Source organism: Saccostrea cucullata, unplaced genomic scaffold, assembly GCF_032062105.1.
Source record: "Saccostrea cucullata isolate Sc308-1 unplaced genomic scaffold, CSIRO_AGI_Scuc_v1 ctg164, whole genome shotgun sequence".
Classification (NCBI taxonomy): Eukaryota; Metazoa; Mollusca; class Bivalvia; order Ostreida; family Ostreidae; genus Saccostrea; species Saccostrea cuccullata.
This window is the reverse complement of record NW_026937694.1, coordinates 390,581-409,039: the sequence shown is the minus strand read 5'-3', so window position 1 is coordinate 409,039 and position 18,459 is coordinate 390,581. Positions and strand designations below refer to the sequence as shown.

Sequence of the window (18,459 nt, the reverse complement as noted above, 5' to 3'; positions counted from 1 at the left end):
TTGCGATATTGAAATTTGTTATTGACCTACATTCCGTGTACCTGCTATGCGTTCATCACGTGACTGTCCATCGATGGGACCAAACTCTACACAGTACAGTGTATGTTATACTATGCTATTTCCATAAGTGTTCATATCACAATAGTTTTTCTAAGTTACACTTAGGTCGAAAAAAAACGTCGTTTTCGACGTTGCGCCACATGGACATACCATTGCTTACAAAACATTACTACTTTATTAAAAAAAAGACAATTATGATTTGTGATTTATTCTATAGATAGAAAAGATGATGATAACTGAATATTTTGAAATTCATTCATATACCTAAAGCGGTTTTGATTTTATGGCGCTAGTCCACGAACTTATTGATAGCCCTTCGTACATACTGTTCTTGTAATCTATCGAATTATTTATTCACTTCAGAATTATTGAGTACAGAAGGATATATGGATTTGAGTAATACAAAGCTGATAAAACCATTTTGAACAGTATAAGTTTTACAGGCCACCTTAAGGTACCCAAATCGCACACTGTTAGAATAAAGCTCAATGTAAGAAAGGTGATTTACCAAATTTTTTTTTAATAATAAGCACGATTCACAATATATTTATTGCTCAATATACTGAGAAAACCTTTCAATAAACACAAATGTGTAAATATCATTCCTATGAGTTGGATTGAAATATTATTTGAACATTTTCATACATAGTGTTTCCCGGATAGTTTTCATATGCATCACCGATCTCAGGAAGGATGGCATCATATTTTCGATCATAAAAACAGACACTTAAATGAGCACAAATCATTATAATATCCATACAGCCAAACACAATTATAAGAACAAGCAAAATATTATTTGCCTGGAATTGCCGTGTTATTTTTCTGGTAAAGTTTGTTTCCGTATGATCCCCACTTGTCCAGTTGTGATTTTCCGTCAAAGTGGTAAGAGTAGGCGATAGTGCTTCACTTTCTGAGGAAAGACACAGGTTAAATGTTAGAGAATCTGATACAAAACGATAAACTTAAGGCATTGAATTATGTATATATAAATCGTTGTTTAACAAAACTTTATTTTCATCAAATTGCTAGCTACGTTTTACATAGATTGTTCTACCTGTTGTTACAAGCGGACAACCACTGTAAAAATCACAAATGTCTTTTTCGCAGTTACATTTTTCTTGGCACGCTTCACCATAAAATGGATATGGACATTTAGATGTACAATTTTCTCCAATGTATCCTGGAGTACATTCTGAAAAAAAAAATAGTTAATTGAAGGTAAACAATGCCAATTAAGTCAACGTAAATAACATTAGAATATGCATTTTGACTCCCAGAGACCAGGGATTGCGATTGAGAGTTGACGAAATAATGAATAAATTAGCCTAGTTATTTAGAAGGGAAAAACGGAACCAGGAATTAACTTGAAGGGATCAATAACTCGGAGGGATGGGAGTTCTGCCCACCAAGAGTCAAACAAATGTGATAAAGTACTAATGAATGCCATTTAAAATTTTACTTGTTGTACTTAAAGAATGGTTTTATTCAATTTTTATTGTTATCTCTGGAAATTTTATATTAACGATAAATGATGGTTTCGGGTGAATACAACAAATGATTTTTAGAATCCTGGATCTCGTATCATCAAATTGTGGGAGGCTTTAAATTAAATAATTTTATCTGCATGGAAGCTGCAATGATTTCGTGAAATTGAAGCCAATTAATAATTTTTGAATTCGTTATTAAGTCCAATCGTTAAATATCAGTTCATCATTATAAACGTGTTTTAGTAAACTGTTGCCAATATTATGGCATGATAAACAGCAAAAGTTACTTACATTTTGTAAATCGTGAAGACAAATATTGGAATACATTATTCAAGTCTAAATGAAACACACTGCATATATATACTTGTATATAATATTATACTTACTTCTCATACATGTAGTATTCCTATGTAAGATAAATCAACTTACTTTCACATTGTTTGCTTTCTACATTCCATCGGAAATCTGGACAGCAGGAATTGAAACCACTGTAGTAAAAAAATATGCACTTTATGATGAAAACTGTAGATTTTAACTGTAGAGTTTAATTACTTATACTTTAAATCGTCTCAAATGAAATATTTTCATAAAAATATATTCAAGACGTTGTTAAAATATGTTTAATCCATCGAAAGTATAATCAAAACAAACCAACTCACATTTCACATTTTGGTATTTCTGGACAACATGCAGAATGAAATTGAACAATCGATATATATGCAAATGATATTAAACTAGTTAATATAAAATCCATCTGGTTCATAAACAAATCATTGTTCTTCTGTTGCCCTTGTTGAGAGATTTGCCTGTTCTCAATAACGTCGAGAAATAAATTTCCTTCTTCCGGCAAACATGATTAAAGGCTGTTTAAGCATTGTTTATTTTTAAAACATCCAATTTGGATAATATAAATATCTAATAATGATTCATCTGAACCATTTCTGAATCTACTTTCAGTTAAAGCCATAATAGTCCTGTTGAAATCTCGGTTAACTTTTCTTTTCACAAAAGAAAATCATTTTTTCCCATATAATATATAAAATGGAATACATGCACACATGATTGTCCACACAGCAATAAAAAAAAATAAATCTTAAGGTTTTAAAGATGATTAAATGTCATTTGCCTCTTTACTGAATTTAATTTTACGTGACCTCAAATTTTTAGTAATTTAACGTGTATTGAGCAGCAGCTCAGTTACTCATTTACAGATGCTGAGACATTACATTGGCCTGCTTAAACCTCGTACTACAATATGAAAAGTAATTTTATACTCTGAGATCTGTAATTTCCCTGTATAGGTGTTGTTTTTATTACGAATGGAATTTATTACCCCAAAAATAAGAAAAGAAATTTAAATAGAAATCATGGTTTGTTTAACCAAAAATTAAATCCGCACAATATCCCATTTAATTTACTCAAACCAAGAATTTTCCCCTGGAAATCAAGCAGTTTTAACAGTATAAATATATTGAACTTTAAGATTCTAACGTGTAGTTATAATACTATGTGCCAAAAAGTAAAGCTAGCAGGTGTCTACCGATGGAATACTGGTTCATGACTGCCAATTATTTTTTTTTAACTGGCGCCTAAAAGAATCATTTAATCGCCGACACACTTTTTAATATCCTGAGTGGTTGAAAAATTTGGAAGAATAAAAATATGTGAGTTTTATATGAAACTTGAAGAGTTGATGAGGGGTCATTTAACCTTAATTAATAGATAACTTCAAACGCTCATTTCCGATTAAGTTTATGTAACATTCATAGAATTACTTGATTATTTCAAGATCTGCTTTTTATAGAACAAGGAAATTAAACATTGTTTAATACACCAGGATGTATTTTACACATCTTAAAACTTTACGATGAAGTGCTTTAAAACACATTGAAACTTTAAATTGCTGTAAATCTTAATATTATTTGTATTCATATTTTTTTCTTCTTAGAAATGTTAAAATGCCATAAAAATGTAATGGAGCTTGCAAATACATATCATTGTACCAAGTCCAAATGGTTACTTAAAGAACTATATGCGGTATATATTGCATATCTTTCCTCCAACAAAAGTCAAATTTTGAAGAAAAAAACTCTTTTAAATAAAAAAAATCTCTTCTTTAAATTGTATGTTTGAGAAATATAAAGTAACAGAGCATATTACAGTTTCAAAGTAGTTTATTGACAACTTTTGTTTTTATGACGTCACAAACTAGTCCGATTTCATATCATTAAAAAAAACGACAAAATTTCAACAATTATAGCTTCAAAATTTAAAGAGCGCAAGTTTCCCAAGGAATTATATTCACATATTTCATTGATATTTTCATTCATACATTCATTTCATTTATAGCGAAACATCCCTTAATCAAAAAAGCTAACAGAACAACAAAACCCAGGAGTTGAATAAATTATTTGAGTAAATAATATAGTCTAAAAACATCTTTTTAGCATAAAAGTGCTCCTAAAATCACACTGTCCTGTCAGTAAAATTATTATTCCACACATTCGCAGGAAACCCAATTGCAATGTCTTGAATTTTATACATATGAAGCGAGATTTTTCGTAAAACCATGTTTAACTCGGGATTCTAACAGCACTTTCCAAGTATTTTAAAAGACAAACTTTACATCTGTACAAGTCTTATGTTTTGAAATATCCAGCTTATTGTTGTTCTACTGCATTATTTTCGTCAGGAATGACAGAGGAAGGGCCGACCGGGATACGTTTATAGCTGACTGTCTTCAAAAGAGAATAAAACCGATGAAAATAAATTAGCATACCTGTTTTCTTTACTTAACTCCATATGATTATCACATAATGTTCACGTTATTTGCTTTTAAACTCCATTTTACGTGTCTTTGTACATGCCGTTCTTAGCCAAATTCTCTTTACACGACATGATCAATTTCCAAGTTACTTGATGTACACATTTGACGTCATCGATGGTAGAATTAAATCAAAATGACAGATGCAGCATAGAAAAAATAAAAACATTTTATTTTTGTTAATGTTTAGACGTTAATTTTCATCTTTTAGAGTTAAATTACATCTCTAAATACCAATATTACAAAACCTTTTATTGTAAAATTAAAGTCATCTCGCCTACTATATAACATCATAATGTATCACTGACTCTTTTAAAATATTATGTATACTTCCTTATCACCCCTGCGTTATGTGATATTTTTAGAAAAGTCTTAAGTCTTCAGCAAGTAAGTAAGGCAAGAAATAAGACACAAGCAACAGTTATCTCGATAAAATATAAAAATTTACAATTCCTAGTTATTTATAAAAAAAGAACATTAACATCGTTTATTTTATAGGTAACCCTATCTTCCTGCAAAAGTTTTTTTCACTCCTGTTTACTTTTCCTGTACATTTTATCACAATGAAAGTATTTTTTTGTCTAGTACTGGTGCATCTGTTCGATGAAGATAATAATGGATAAATGTAAAGAACATTCACGCACGAATTCTGCCGATTATTCTCATGTCCTCTTTGAGTTCTTAAAAGCCTAACATATTTATAAGATTGTTTCCTAAATTTCACTTAAAGTTCATTCGGAATGAAACATTTGCTTACAAATAGTTGACATTCTATTTCTAACTAATTTTTTTTTAATTTCACCCCTTCCAACATCAAATTGTAAGCTATTTGTTTATGGTTTTTGACAACTTCTTAATAGAATTTGGAAATTATCTACATAGCATATTGTATCTATTAATCTGACACTTTCTAGGTAAGAAATTACTGTTAAAGTTTAACAAAGCTATTGTCCACTCCTAATAAAGTTTTAAAAAGAAAATAGCATATACCCGGTGTCATATTTGTGACATTAAATTTATCAGCTAAACATTGATCAAGAAAATTACGTTCACGGTGTCTAAATTCACAACTAGGTTTGGTTTACTTTCACACCGACATATTTATGCTATTTTTTCTACTGAATTTTCAAAACATTCCGGTGTCTTCTGAATGAAAATGACTGTGCGAACGGCGTTAAGTAAAGTATTATTATATTTTATGATGTACGTGTTACAATTGTACTTCATGAACGTTTTAGGACATGTTATTCCGCAATAAGAAAAGTGTTACAGGCCTTTTTGTTATTTTGATATCCACTAATAGGATTATGACGTGCATGTAACCATATATATATTTTCCATTGATATATACTCAACAAAAAAGAAACGCATATTCAGATTAGATATGAAAATCTGAGATTTCAGTTTAACTTAATTTTTTAAAAAGTGACTTTAGGGTGTGATTTAATAAAAACCAATCATGTACTATGTTGCGAATTGAAAAGTCAAGTTGATGTCATTTTCATCACCCCCAAATTCAAGGGGCATAATAATATGTTCTGGTCGATGTCTCAGGGCTAGTGAGTTTCCAATGTGTGGTTGTCATGGACGAATAACAGCTCCTCCCAGCCTCTTGCGAGAATTTGTGAACTTTTATGCTGATTTCTTCAACCAGCAGTTGTAGCAGCAGTTTGTGCAGCAGTTCTGAATCGATTGCTAGAGGGGGATCTGACGATCCTGTCTGGATGTGGTAACCCGTTAACGGCCAGTTTGTGGTCTGTCATCCGTATTCTTAGCTGGTAGAGACGTGCGTTAAACCACTGCAAAACCTTTGATGTACACTAAATGCAGTTGCAACCTCCTGTTGCGTAGCTCCGGTTATCATCATAGTTAGTTCGCAATGCGTTCATCTTTGTTAAGAAGTGACATTGCAACATCAACATTGTTATAAAATCTTATATATGGGTTGAAAAGGAGTGTTAATTGTTTCTCTAAATCCAAAATTTCAATGAAAATAGACCACCGGTTTACAAGAAATCATGAAAAACACTATTTTCCTTAACATGATTACTACAGTATTCAAGGAAAATAACTCAACACTGGGTTTAAAACGCTATGTTGTCTATAAAATATACCACAGGTATCCAATGATAAAAAAGATCTATATACTTTTTCAAAATTTCGTTGATAAGTAAAACGATATGCGTTTCTTTTTGTGTTTGGTATATATAAGTGGATATTAATGAGAAGCAATGGGACTTCGATGCACAAAATATGAATAACCTATACCACTTGTTAAAATGAGGATAAATAAATGAAATGGGAATTGAAGATTGATTTTAAAGATAAAGAACCCTCACAGATAAATGGCTGAGTATATAGGTTTAAATTTGAAGCACTTCGCATACGGTGACGTCTCTATATAAACGAGACATTCTTGTATGAATTGAACGTTACACAATATATTATAATCAATCAATTAATCAAAACATATATAATTGTCACATATTGGGATAATTTTATACTCACAATAAATAGTTTCAGTTAATAATATTATAGATCCGTTCTATTCCATTTTTGATGGTGAGAGATGAATATGACACTTACCTTGGCCATAACAATTTGACGGAATCATTCACCAGATTTAGCTACCAGATAAGAAAATATTGAAATAAAATACAAATGGAGAGGCACGAACAAAGACTGTTCTAAAACTGTTGAACGACAAATATTAACTGTTTAGAAATATTGCAAAGCTTCAAGCTCACCTAGATGAAACAGATATGATTCAAAATTTCCATCAACAACTTCCTTTATTTACCGCATTTATTGATTGATTGATTAATGTTTTACGCCGAATCGGCAATATTTCAGCCATATATCGGCGATATTTATGCCGTAATATTTAATAATTACCTGATGTGATTTATTGAAGTCACAACGCATTTTGTATGCAAAAAGATGCTTTGTAAGTTATCAATTTTAAAAATGTTGATGGCTACTGACATATAAGCGGATGTATTGAGAGCTAATAAACCTTTTCTTAAGTGAGTAATTCATAAATTATATGATTTTCATATAGAATTGTTTGCAAATGCAGCATAATCGTCTTATGAAATTTTAACAAAGATAGTTCATTGTTACTCGTCCAAGTCCAGATGTGGAAGAGCTTATACGATTGTTAAGTGTCCGTCGTCCGTCTGTCTAGCTGTCTTCCTGTTTGTAAGCAATTTTTCAAAATACATATACCATACGTTCTACAGTTTTGTTCTTAAATATTTAAAATTTTTATACAATACTTCAAAAACGACGTGGTTAATAAAGTAAAAACTTTAACTGTTTTACATTTTATGGATTAGAAGATAGGAAGTATGACTTAAAAAAATATTTAAAGAGAAAAATTCTTCAGAAAATACATTATGTATGTTTACAAAATACACCGAAGTACATCCATGCCTGTGGTGATAGCCATATTTGCAAAAACAAAATATTTTTATCAATGAATGGACTTAAATACGCTCTGGAAAGTTGTTTCATGTATATTTTGTGCAAGTATTATGATTTGAAACCCATAATACACTTCATTTGATTTTATAGGGGTTTTGTCTTTACACAAATCATACACTCAATAACTTAATTTTCCCTCAGAGATAATTCACGTATAACTTACCCTTGATTGATAAACATGTTTTATCTAATGATGATTTTTCATTAAAAGTACAGTATTAAACAGGTGCAATAAAAAATGGTAATTAAAAAAATCTCAAAAAATATATTGTAATTTAAAAATTCGTTTTCGAGTGATACTTTCTATTATTCGATGACCTATTTATAAACCGGAGCTTTTGTAAAAAGATTTTTTAACATCTTGACCTTTGGCAAAACCTTAACATTCTTTTGAATTTCTCTAAAAAACTTTCAAAACCTTAATCCTACAGTTTTGGTCTGATTTCAGAAGAATTTGGCACACAAGTAGAAAACACTGACAAATATTTGTTTATTTGTATTTTTTTTAATTTTCATGAACGATGCTCTCATGGTTACTACAACTTGAAATTTATGTTAAAACGCTACTTTTCCTATAGTTTTAGTTTGAATAAATCCAACAGGGGTGTTTTTTCTCCTTGGCACCTGATCCCTCCTCTGGAGTTTCTAAGGGTCTTCTTCATTAATATCATATTTACCTTTTCAAACATTAATCAACTGTACAGAGAGGAAAAAAGCATTTGAAAGATTGGATTGTTAGACTAAAGAAATTGTATATTGATATCATTCTTAACTAGTATCTGAATACCAATTCTTTTTTTTTTTTGTAAGGAAGGTGATAAAAATGTAAACCTTAGGCCATTTAAAAAAAAAATCTCCTTACTGACTGGCTAAAAATGACCTAACTCAAGATATTTTAACATCCATGGAAACGATAATTATGTTTACCTGTTCATTCTTAATTTGATCAACCCGATAGAATTGGTCCCACTTTAGTAAACATTGTAGTATCTTAAGCTTTGACATTAAAATGCCTTATTTGTCATTTAAGGAGGATCTCTACACCTATGAAGTTAAACTGATTTTTATGCGCCGGGATCGATAAATCCGAGGCATATATTGTTTTTGTCCTGTCTGTTGTCAACTTTAACCTTCGCCATAAATTTTAAACCATGAAAGATAGAGACTTCATATTTGGTATGCATACTCCACCAATGAAGTTCTTTCAAATGACATCAAGGTCAATGACCTTGTGACCTTGACTGTGACCTATTTGCTAAAAATTTTCGCCATTACTTTTGAACAATGAGAGATGAAGACTTTATATTTGATATGCATACTCCACCAATGACGTTCTTTCAAATGACACCAAGGTCAATGACCTAGTGACTTTGACTGTGACCTTTATGCTAAAAATAGATTTTACAAACTTTCTTCATAACTTTTGAACCATGACAGATAAAGACTTCATATTTGGTGTGCATACTCCACTAATGAAGTTCTTCAAATAACACCACACCAAGGGCGCATAGTGTTTCACAAACACATCTTGTTGTTACATGCATTTGTCTTAACATGCATTCTCTGTAAGCACCAAAAAATTTACTACATATCTCCGATTTTGATGAAATTTGCACCACAGGTGCACCTTGGTACAAAACCAGCAAATATGGTGTTAGAAGTTTCCCACGTGACCCCGGTTGCCATGGAGACGGATCCATTGAATTTGTCAATTTTCGGCCATTTTTGACAAAACAAAAACATGAAAATTGAGGAAATATGAATGCATTTTTATCTTTATGTAGTGAACTCAAATATAAATCTTTGTATCATAAGAAAACATCAACTGTTAAAGAATGCAGGGCATATAACCAGTTATTCCAGAATTGACCCCACTCTTAGAATACGGTTCTGCAAAATAGCATAGTTTCTCAAAATGTGAAAAATGGAAAAATTGGCATTTTTGAGAAATTTAAGGTTATATAAAAAAAAATGTCTACGGAAATTTTTCAAATCATATACGAAATTTCTAACACCATATTTGCTGGTTTTGTACCAAGGTGCACCTGTGGTGCAAATTTCATCAAAATCGGTGATATGTCATTTCCAAGATTTTTTGGTACTTACAGAGAATGCATTGTTACAACGCACTTTGAAAAATTACGCACTTTGAAAAAATTTTTCAAAGTGCGTTAATTTTTGGGACCAGGTTAACGCACTTTGAAAAATTTTTTCAAAGTGCGTTGAATTTGGGACCAAATCAACGCACTTTGAAAAATTTTTTCTAAGTGCGTTAAGACTGTACATCATAATTTTACACCATGTAAACATTTAACGCACTTTGAAAAAATTTTCATGAAACAAAAGGAATTAGACTTATATTTTAGAAATAGACAACAGTATTATCCCCTCGCAGCGTATGATGGGATATAGTGATGAACTTTCAAGAATCGCCATATTTTGAAATAATCAAAAATATGATAACATGTATCTAATATCTTTTCTCATGTTTTACGCAAATAAATAAAGCATATATAAATTAATAAAATACAATAATTTAGTTTTAAATAGCTTTAAAATTGGTGAAAAATAAGCATTTTTTTTATTCGTGTTTTGTCTATAAACATATGCCCCCCCCCCGTGAAACACAAAAAGCTTTGGCATAAATGTGTAAAATGACAGTCCATATTACCTGTTAAAAGGAAATTTTGTTTCACGGGGGGGGGGGATGTTTTAAAAATATTTTCAGTTTTCCGTTGATTTCTATAGTGAAAAACATATGTTTTGCCAAAATTATAGAGTTATCTCTCTTTGCTATCCCAAATAAGTAAAGTTTTATGAAAATTCATATGAATATCTATAAAAATTTTAAGAATCATTCCAATATGTTAACTTTTGAGAATTGACTTAGAGATAGGCGGAAGAATAATACTATCCTTCGTAGTTCTTTACGCCCTTGAATCTTGACCTTTTGACCCCAAATTCAAAAGGGGTCTTCCTAAGGCCACAAGGATTCTGTTAAATTTCATTGCAAAAGCTCAAAGGGTTGTCGAGATATCGTGTGGAAACGAAAGCGTTACAGAAAGACGGATGGACGGACAGCTAGACGGACGGACGTACAGATAAACCCAAATTAATATCCCCCACTTTTCAAGCGGGGGACAAAAAGTATCAAATCAGGTTCAAATGATAATTTATCATACCTGAGATTTGTAGGAATATTGACTAAGCCATGCAGAATTTTTTTTCAAAGTGCGTTAATATGGTCGATATTAACGCACTTTGAAAAAAAAAAAAAATTTTTCAAAGTGCGTTAACCTGGTCCCAAAAATTAACGCACTTTGAAAAATTTTTTCAAAGTGCGTAATTTTTTCAAAGTGCGTTGCCACAATGCATGTTAAATAATAGGCTCAATATCCGATAAAATAAGGCTCCAAAGTATTTCGCTTTATTTTTTGGAAATATTTAAAATATTTTACTTATGTTGTTAAAACCCCTCCATTCTATATTTTTAAAAGCACAGTGCTTTAAAATTCTAGTAAAAGTTTTATATTATAAAATATTGAAATAATAACCAACAAAGATGTAAATAAAATCTACATTATTTTTTATTTTAATTTACAAAAATTTAAAACAGCATTTTCTTGAGAGCAGCTGGTAGGATTTCCTTCAGTATCTGAAATAAATATAACATCAAAGAGTAAAAAAAAAAAAAGAAATTTGAAAAATATGAAAAACCGTCAAATAATTTCCAATATCAGAAAAGTTTAGGTGTGAAAGATCCGCTTCAAGAGTGGGTTCAGTATATTGGTACTCTTTTTTCTAAATACTTCAAATAAAGTCTACAAAATGTTGCACAAATATTGAAAAAGGATGTCAAACCAGGGCATGGAAAGAAGTTCGTACTGTATTGTTTTTTTTTTAAATGAATTTAAGCGAAAACCAGCACGATTCCAATCAAGACAAAACATGTATTTCGTGAATTCATAGTATTGATCAAGGTATATTTACTTACCGTTTTTATCTAACTTGCATGTGTTATCCAGTGCTCGCAGGAACCCAAAATGTTAGCAGGAACATTGCAAGAAACATACATGCCAATATAATGTTCGCAGCAAGTTCGCAGAAATCATTTCTTGATTTGAATGTTTGCAGGAAGTTCGCAAGAACAGTAGACAAGTAAAATCAGCCAATAAATGCATGATTGTACTGGGCTCAACCCAGAACTGGTTATTTTGAAATGTTTAAATTGAAGTTGTACATGTTTCAGTGTTTTGTTAGGAATATATACCGCTTTGAATGCTTAAAAGTGCAAAACTCTGGATGTAGATGTTCATTGGCGTCCATGATATCTAATTGGTAAGATCCGATTTTGTTTTATTTTGATATTAAAAAAAAATCTGAAAAGCAGTTGTTTAAGTAACTGGTGTATCTGCTAATTCAAATTTAAATCTATTTCAAGGTCACGTGACACGGAACAGGGTGGACGTTTTATCCGTTCTTGTGTTTTTTTGACAATTTTTACCAAATTCTCTACTTCTTCACACTTAGAAACTGTTGCTAGTAGCGCAGGAGAGTTTTTGGTCTGTGTATATATGTTCTTTTCATTTGGATTTGGATATTATATTCTTTATTTGTGGATTTTCTTCTCTTATTTATCTGATATTTTGGTGAACACTTGTTGAACACTCTTCACCCCCTGATCGATTCTACTACACAGTGAGGTTTAAACTCCGTCATGGGCGATCGGACAGAGGAGCGTACGATAAAACCGTTATATTTAAAGGACTCGGAAATTCAGTGCTCTGATGATGGCAGAATAACGGATTTCGATTTAATGGATTGTATTACGAAAGTGGTTGGAAATTCCTTACACTGTCTACAACTTGATCGGAATTTATGGAGAGTTTACCTTAGTGACAGTGCCAGTAGAGAAAAGCTTTTAACAGAGGGAATACACATTCAAAACATATCTGTTTCTTTCTTTGATACCAATCCCTACTCCTCAGGTAACCATAGTACCACAGAAAAAACTTTGAAAATCAGATTGTGCGGTCTTCCCCTATCTGTAGACGATTCAGCTGTCCATGAATTACTGGAAAAGCTTGAAGTTAAGCCTAAGAGTAATATTCTCTATGAGAAAATTCGTCATCCGGTTACAAATAGGATGACGAGTGTGCTAAACGGTAATCGGTTCTTGTACATAGAGCCTTTACCCGAGGAAAAATACCTACCCAGGATCAACTACTGTGCAGGCCTGCGCTGCCAGATATTCCATTACGGTCAGCCTAAATCCCAGAGGAAACTCACTTGCACTAAATGTTGGGCGACAGATCATACCAGAAGATACTGTAACAACCCCCCACGTTGTAAAGTGTGCAAACAGGAAGGGCACCAGCCAGGGGATGAAAAGTGTACGTGTTTTCAGGTCCAAGAAAACGTAATAGCCTTTAATGGAGAAGACAACGTCCTCTCCAATTTCTTCCCTTGTGAAATGAATATCTATGGGATATCGCACAAATCAGCGGAACATGCTTTCCAATACACCAAGGCCGTTAGATGTGGCGATCTCGAGTCAGCCAAACTGGTCCAGGAGGCCAAAGATGCCCTGTCTGCGAAAAGGTTTGGGGACAAGATCAAACCCAACGAACAATGGCTCGAAACCAGGGAAGCGGCTATGACGGAAATAATTGAAAATAAATGCGTTCAAGTCCCAATGTTTCGGGAAAAATTGAGATCAGTGAAGAAAGACATTATTTTCGCCGAATCAACCTACAGTGACATATGGGGCACAGGTTTGGATAAAAAGGGTACAGAGAACACCAAAATGGAATCCTGGCCCGGGAAAAATCTGCTTGGGAAAATTATCAATAAAATCAGCAAAAAAATACGGAAACGTAAAAAAAGTGATCAGTGGAGGAAACCGAAACAAAAACAAAAACCGAAAGTTAATACCAAACAAAGGGACATTGCACAGATGCTACATGCTTTAAGGAATCAATCAGATTCTGAATCCATGTCAGGTTTTGATGAATCATCGGACTCTGATTCAGACGACCCGGCTAAGAAGGACAAATAAAGCAAAAGCGGTGTAATGCGTGAACGTCACAGGACTTTGATTCTTGATCAGCGGACTGGAATGAAGATAACGGTATATCTCTTTATAAAAATATTAACATTTAAAGTTTATTTCTTATGGAAAAGTTAGAATTTATCTCAGTTAATGTTAGGGGGTTAAATACTCCTGAAAAAAGACGAAAAATTTATACATGGTTAAAAGAATGTAATATAGATATTATTTTGTTGCAAGAAACACATTTCTTAGAAAAAAATGAATCTACGTATAATTTAAACTGGAGAGGAAAAACATTTCATGCATATAGCGACTCTGCATTCAGTAGAGGCGTGTCGGTTTTATTTAATGAAAAGTTAGATGTAAACATATTAAATGTCAAAAAGTCTACTGATGGTAGAAAACTTTTGATAAATCTTGAAGTTGACGGTAATATTTTTACAATAGTAAATATATATGCACCTAATGAAATTAAGAAGAGGTGTGATTTTTTCAAAAAACTTAAGAACTTTATTTCAAAAAATTGTGTGAATGAAAATATAATACTATGTGGAGATTTTAACTGTCAGCTAGGAAATATTGATAATGCAGATAAAAGTATAAATTATTTGAAAGATTTGATAAGGCATCATAACATGGATGATATATGGAAAAAACAAAATCCAGGTATGACAGGTTTCACTTGGTGTGATGCAAAAAATGACCCTAAAAGTCGAATAGATTATGTTTTTATTAATGATTCTTTTTATTATAGCATAGCAGATATTAAGGTTAGAAAAATTCCAGGTACCCATTCAAACGGAAGTCGAATGAGTGACCATAGATACTTAAAATTTAGTTTTGATATTGATAAAACAAAAAAAGGTCCCGGATATTGGAAACTTAATGTTTCCTATCTCGATAATGATAAATACAAAAAAGGTATCTTAGACATTATTCAGAGTATAGATTCCTCTTTAAGTCTTATAATTAAATGGGAGTTGATTAAAAGAAAGGTTAAAGATTTCTCTATTTATTTTGCAAAAAATAAACAAAAATCAATTAAACAAAAGATAAGAACTATAGAACGCGAAATAGAAGATATGGAAGACGGAAATGTAGAAAATTTTGATTACAAAAGAATGAAAACTTTAGAAGCGGAACTAGACGCTATATACGACAAAAAATCTAAAGGTGCGCAGATAAGATCTAAAATTAAATGGATTGAGGAGGGGGAGAAAAATTCAAAATATTTTTTAAATTTAGAAAAGCGCAATCAATCGTCAAATATAATTAAAGAAGTAAAAACAAAAGAAGGGAATAAAATCAGTAAAACTAATGCCATTTTAGGTGAAATGCATTCTTTCTATAGCGATCTATATACGAGTAAAAACATTTCAAACGAACAAATTGAAAAATATTTATCTGAGATTGACGATATCCCTAAATTAAATGAAGAAGACAAGATATTGCTAGAAAAATTTCCAACATATGAAGAGTGTAAGGAAGCTGTTGATAGTATGAAAAAAGAAAAATCACCTGGACTAGATGGCCTTCCTAGTGAATTTTATCAATGTTTTTGGGATAAACTTGGACCCCACTTTTACAAAGCCCTAAATGATATTTTTGATAAAGGTGAATTGTCTTACACACAAAAACTGTCTGTTATATCACTGATTTACAAAAAGGGTGAAAAAGATAATCTAAAAAATTATAGACCGATAAGTCTTACGAACACAGATTACAAAATAATTGCCTTTGTCTTCGCAAAAAGACTACAAAAAATATTATCTAAGTTAATTAACGAAAATCAAACTGCATACATAAAAGGAAGATATATCGGTGAAAATGCCAGATTGGTACTAGACATATTTGAATATTGTGAAAGAGAAAATTCAGATGGTATTTTACTTTTCTTAGACTTTGAAAAAGCTTTTGACTCGGTTGAATGGAATTTTCTTTTCCAAGTCTTGCAAAAATTTAATATTGGCAATAGTTTTATAAAGTGGGCTAAAATTTTATATACAAATCCAATGTTTAAAATGAAAAACAACGGCTGGCTTTCTAAAACCAGCGAAATGACACGAGGCATTAGGCAAGGATGTCCTATTTCTGCTCTCTTGTACCTCTTTGTAGCAGAAATTTTAGCTATTAAGATAAAATGTGATACTGATATTAAAGGCATAACAATTAATAATCACGAAATTAAAAACATCCAGCATGCAGACGATTTGACTGTAGCTTTAAAAGACGAAATATCAATGAAGCGAACTTTGGATAAATTACAAGAATTTTGTAAACACGCGGGATCAAAAGTAAACATACATAAAACAGAATGCATTTTGTTGGGGGAACTAAAAAATTTGTATAATGAACTCTACGGTATTAAGATTACGAATAAAGCAGTAAGATGCTTGGGAATATTCATTGGACATGATAAGGAAGAATGCTACACTAAAAACTGGATGAAAATTTATCATGATATTGAAAAACTTTTTGAATCCTGGAAAAGAAGAAAATTAACATTATTTGGTAAATCATGTATAGTAAAGACACTTGCTATATCTAAACTTACATATGTTGCTTCAATTCTTAGTCTTCCTGATATTGCTTTCACAAAAAAATTACAACGTCTAATTTATAACTTTATTTGGGATAAAAATGAAAGAATTAAACGAAACACGCTTATAGGTAGAATTTCAAAAGGTGGACTATCAATTGTCGATATTGAATGTAAATTAAAAGCTTTAAAAGCGGCTTGGGTACCTAGATTGTTAAAAAACAAAGGCATTTTGTACAATATTTTTGATGGCTATTGTAAAAAATCAAATTTTGATGCTTTTTATGTGTTAGGTTTTTCCGATAGAAAGATAGAAAATATGGCAAAAATAGAGAAACTACCTATTTTTTATCAACAAATGTTATGTTGCTTTAATGAATGTAAGCCCTGTTTTTTGAACAAAATGTCTTCCGATAATGTTCTTCAACAGCCGATATGGAACAATTGTAACTTTGTATATAAAGGTAATACTCTATTTTTTAAAAACTGGATAGCCAGTGGCATTTTACATGTTAAAGATTTATTTAACGATGATGGTAAATTCAAATCATTGTTAGATTTTACGAATTGTATAAAAAACAAGTCAAACTGGTTGTGCGAATTTAAAATTCTTACTTCTGTTTTCAAACCCTTACTACTTAAGTATGATTTTTCAAATTGTAGGTTTGTTAACATACGATACAGAAACCATTTTCTTTTCTACACAGGATATGTTAATGTCATAGATCAAAGATGTAGCTTTTTCTATGAAAACCTTGTACACAGAAAATTTTGTAAACCATGTTATCAAACAGTTTTAAACAAAGAGTTCAGTGTTGAATCCTCAGAATGGAAAAATATATATCAATGTAAATTATATGACATACCCGATAGACACATTACAGAATTCAACTACAAACTTTTAAATAATATTCTTTGTAATAATTTCTACCTCAGTAAATTGAAGAAAGAAACGAGTAGTCATTGCAAATCATGCCACGTGAACGAAACTTCAAAACATCTTATTTTTGAATGTAGAAATGTTATTGAAATATGGAACAGATTAAGTTTTTACCTTAAAATAGATATTAAATGGAAACATCTTGTAATTGGATTTAGCTCTGAGCGCAATAGAAAAATTGTATCACTAAACACACTCATCTCTTATGTTGCCTATAGAATTTACAAATATAAAATGTATTGTCGACTACATTCCTTGGATGAAACTAGCTATAACATTTTTAATCATGTAAAATCTTCAATTTTTTTCTATGCCTCCATTATGAAAAATTCAAACACTCTTGTAGACTACAGACTTTTTAAAAATTTTACATAAAATACTATTCTTTGTGATAACATGTTTCAATTGCAAGGTTATATTGTCACATTGTCTTGTGTTTGTAATGTAATTTCTCTGTTATATATATTTCACAATTTGTTAATATTATGAAATGAAAATAAAATTATTAAATAAAAAAAAAAAAAAAAAATTTAAATCTATTTATTATGAATTCAGTCCTCATTTTAGTATCACATATGTTCACTTCTTAAATGTATTAATGGACCCAATCCAGATAATTGTTATTAAATGAATAAATAACCGTAATCACTGTAATATTTAATAAAAAATTATATATAAAATTCTTAATGTTCTGTTCATATAAAAAAAACTATAATGCACTTTAATTTAAAAAGAGTATGAAAACATTGTCTAGAAACATAAAGAGAGCCTATCAAAACTTCATAAAATTGCATCATTTCAGAAACATGTGGTGGATTTTCTCTAAAATTAACAAATTAAGGTCAAGACAAAAGCTTTCTGCGAACTCAGGAATGTGCCAAAACCATAACGTAGTTGTTTGCTGCAAGTTAGCTGAAATGTTTGCCGCAAGCTTGCAGCAATGTTTGCCGCAGGCTTGCAGCATTATTTCCTGCAAGCTTGCAGTAATATTTGCCGAAGACTTGCAGCAATCTTTGCCGCAAGCTTGCAGCAAGTTTTCCATATATGGAAAATCCAGTGTTTGCTGCAGAC

General features: G+C 31.2%; 1 protein-coding gene across 1 annotated transcript; it reads right to left on the bottom strand.

The window, feature by feature from the left end:
* Nucleotides 1-313: 313 nt before the first annotated feature.
* LOC134248687 (uncharacterized) lies at nucleotides 314-2,347 on the bottom strand. Its single transcript, XM_062731089.1, has 4 exons — nucleotides 2,207-2,347; nucleotides 1,977-2,035; nucleotides 1,115-1,252; nucleotides 314-970 (listed from the first exon to the last, which is right to left on the bottom strand). The coding sequence occupies exons 1-4, from the start codon at nucleotides 2,308-2,310 to the stop codon at nucleotides 666-668; spliced, it is 606 nt and encodes a 201-aa protein (XP_062587073.1). The 5' UTR covers nucleotides 2,311-2,347; the 3' UTR covers nucleotides 314-665.
* Between the last annotated feature and the right edge of the window lie 16,112 nt (nucleotides 2,348-18,459).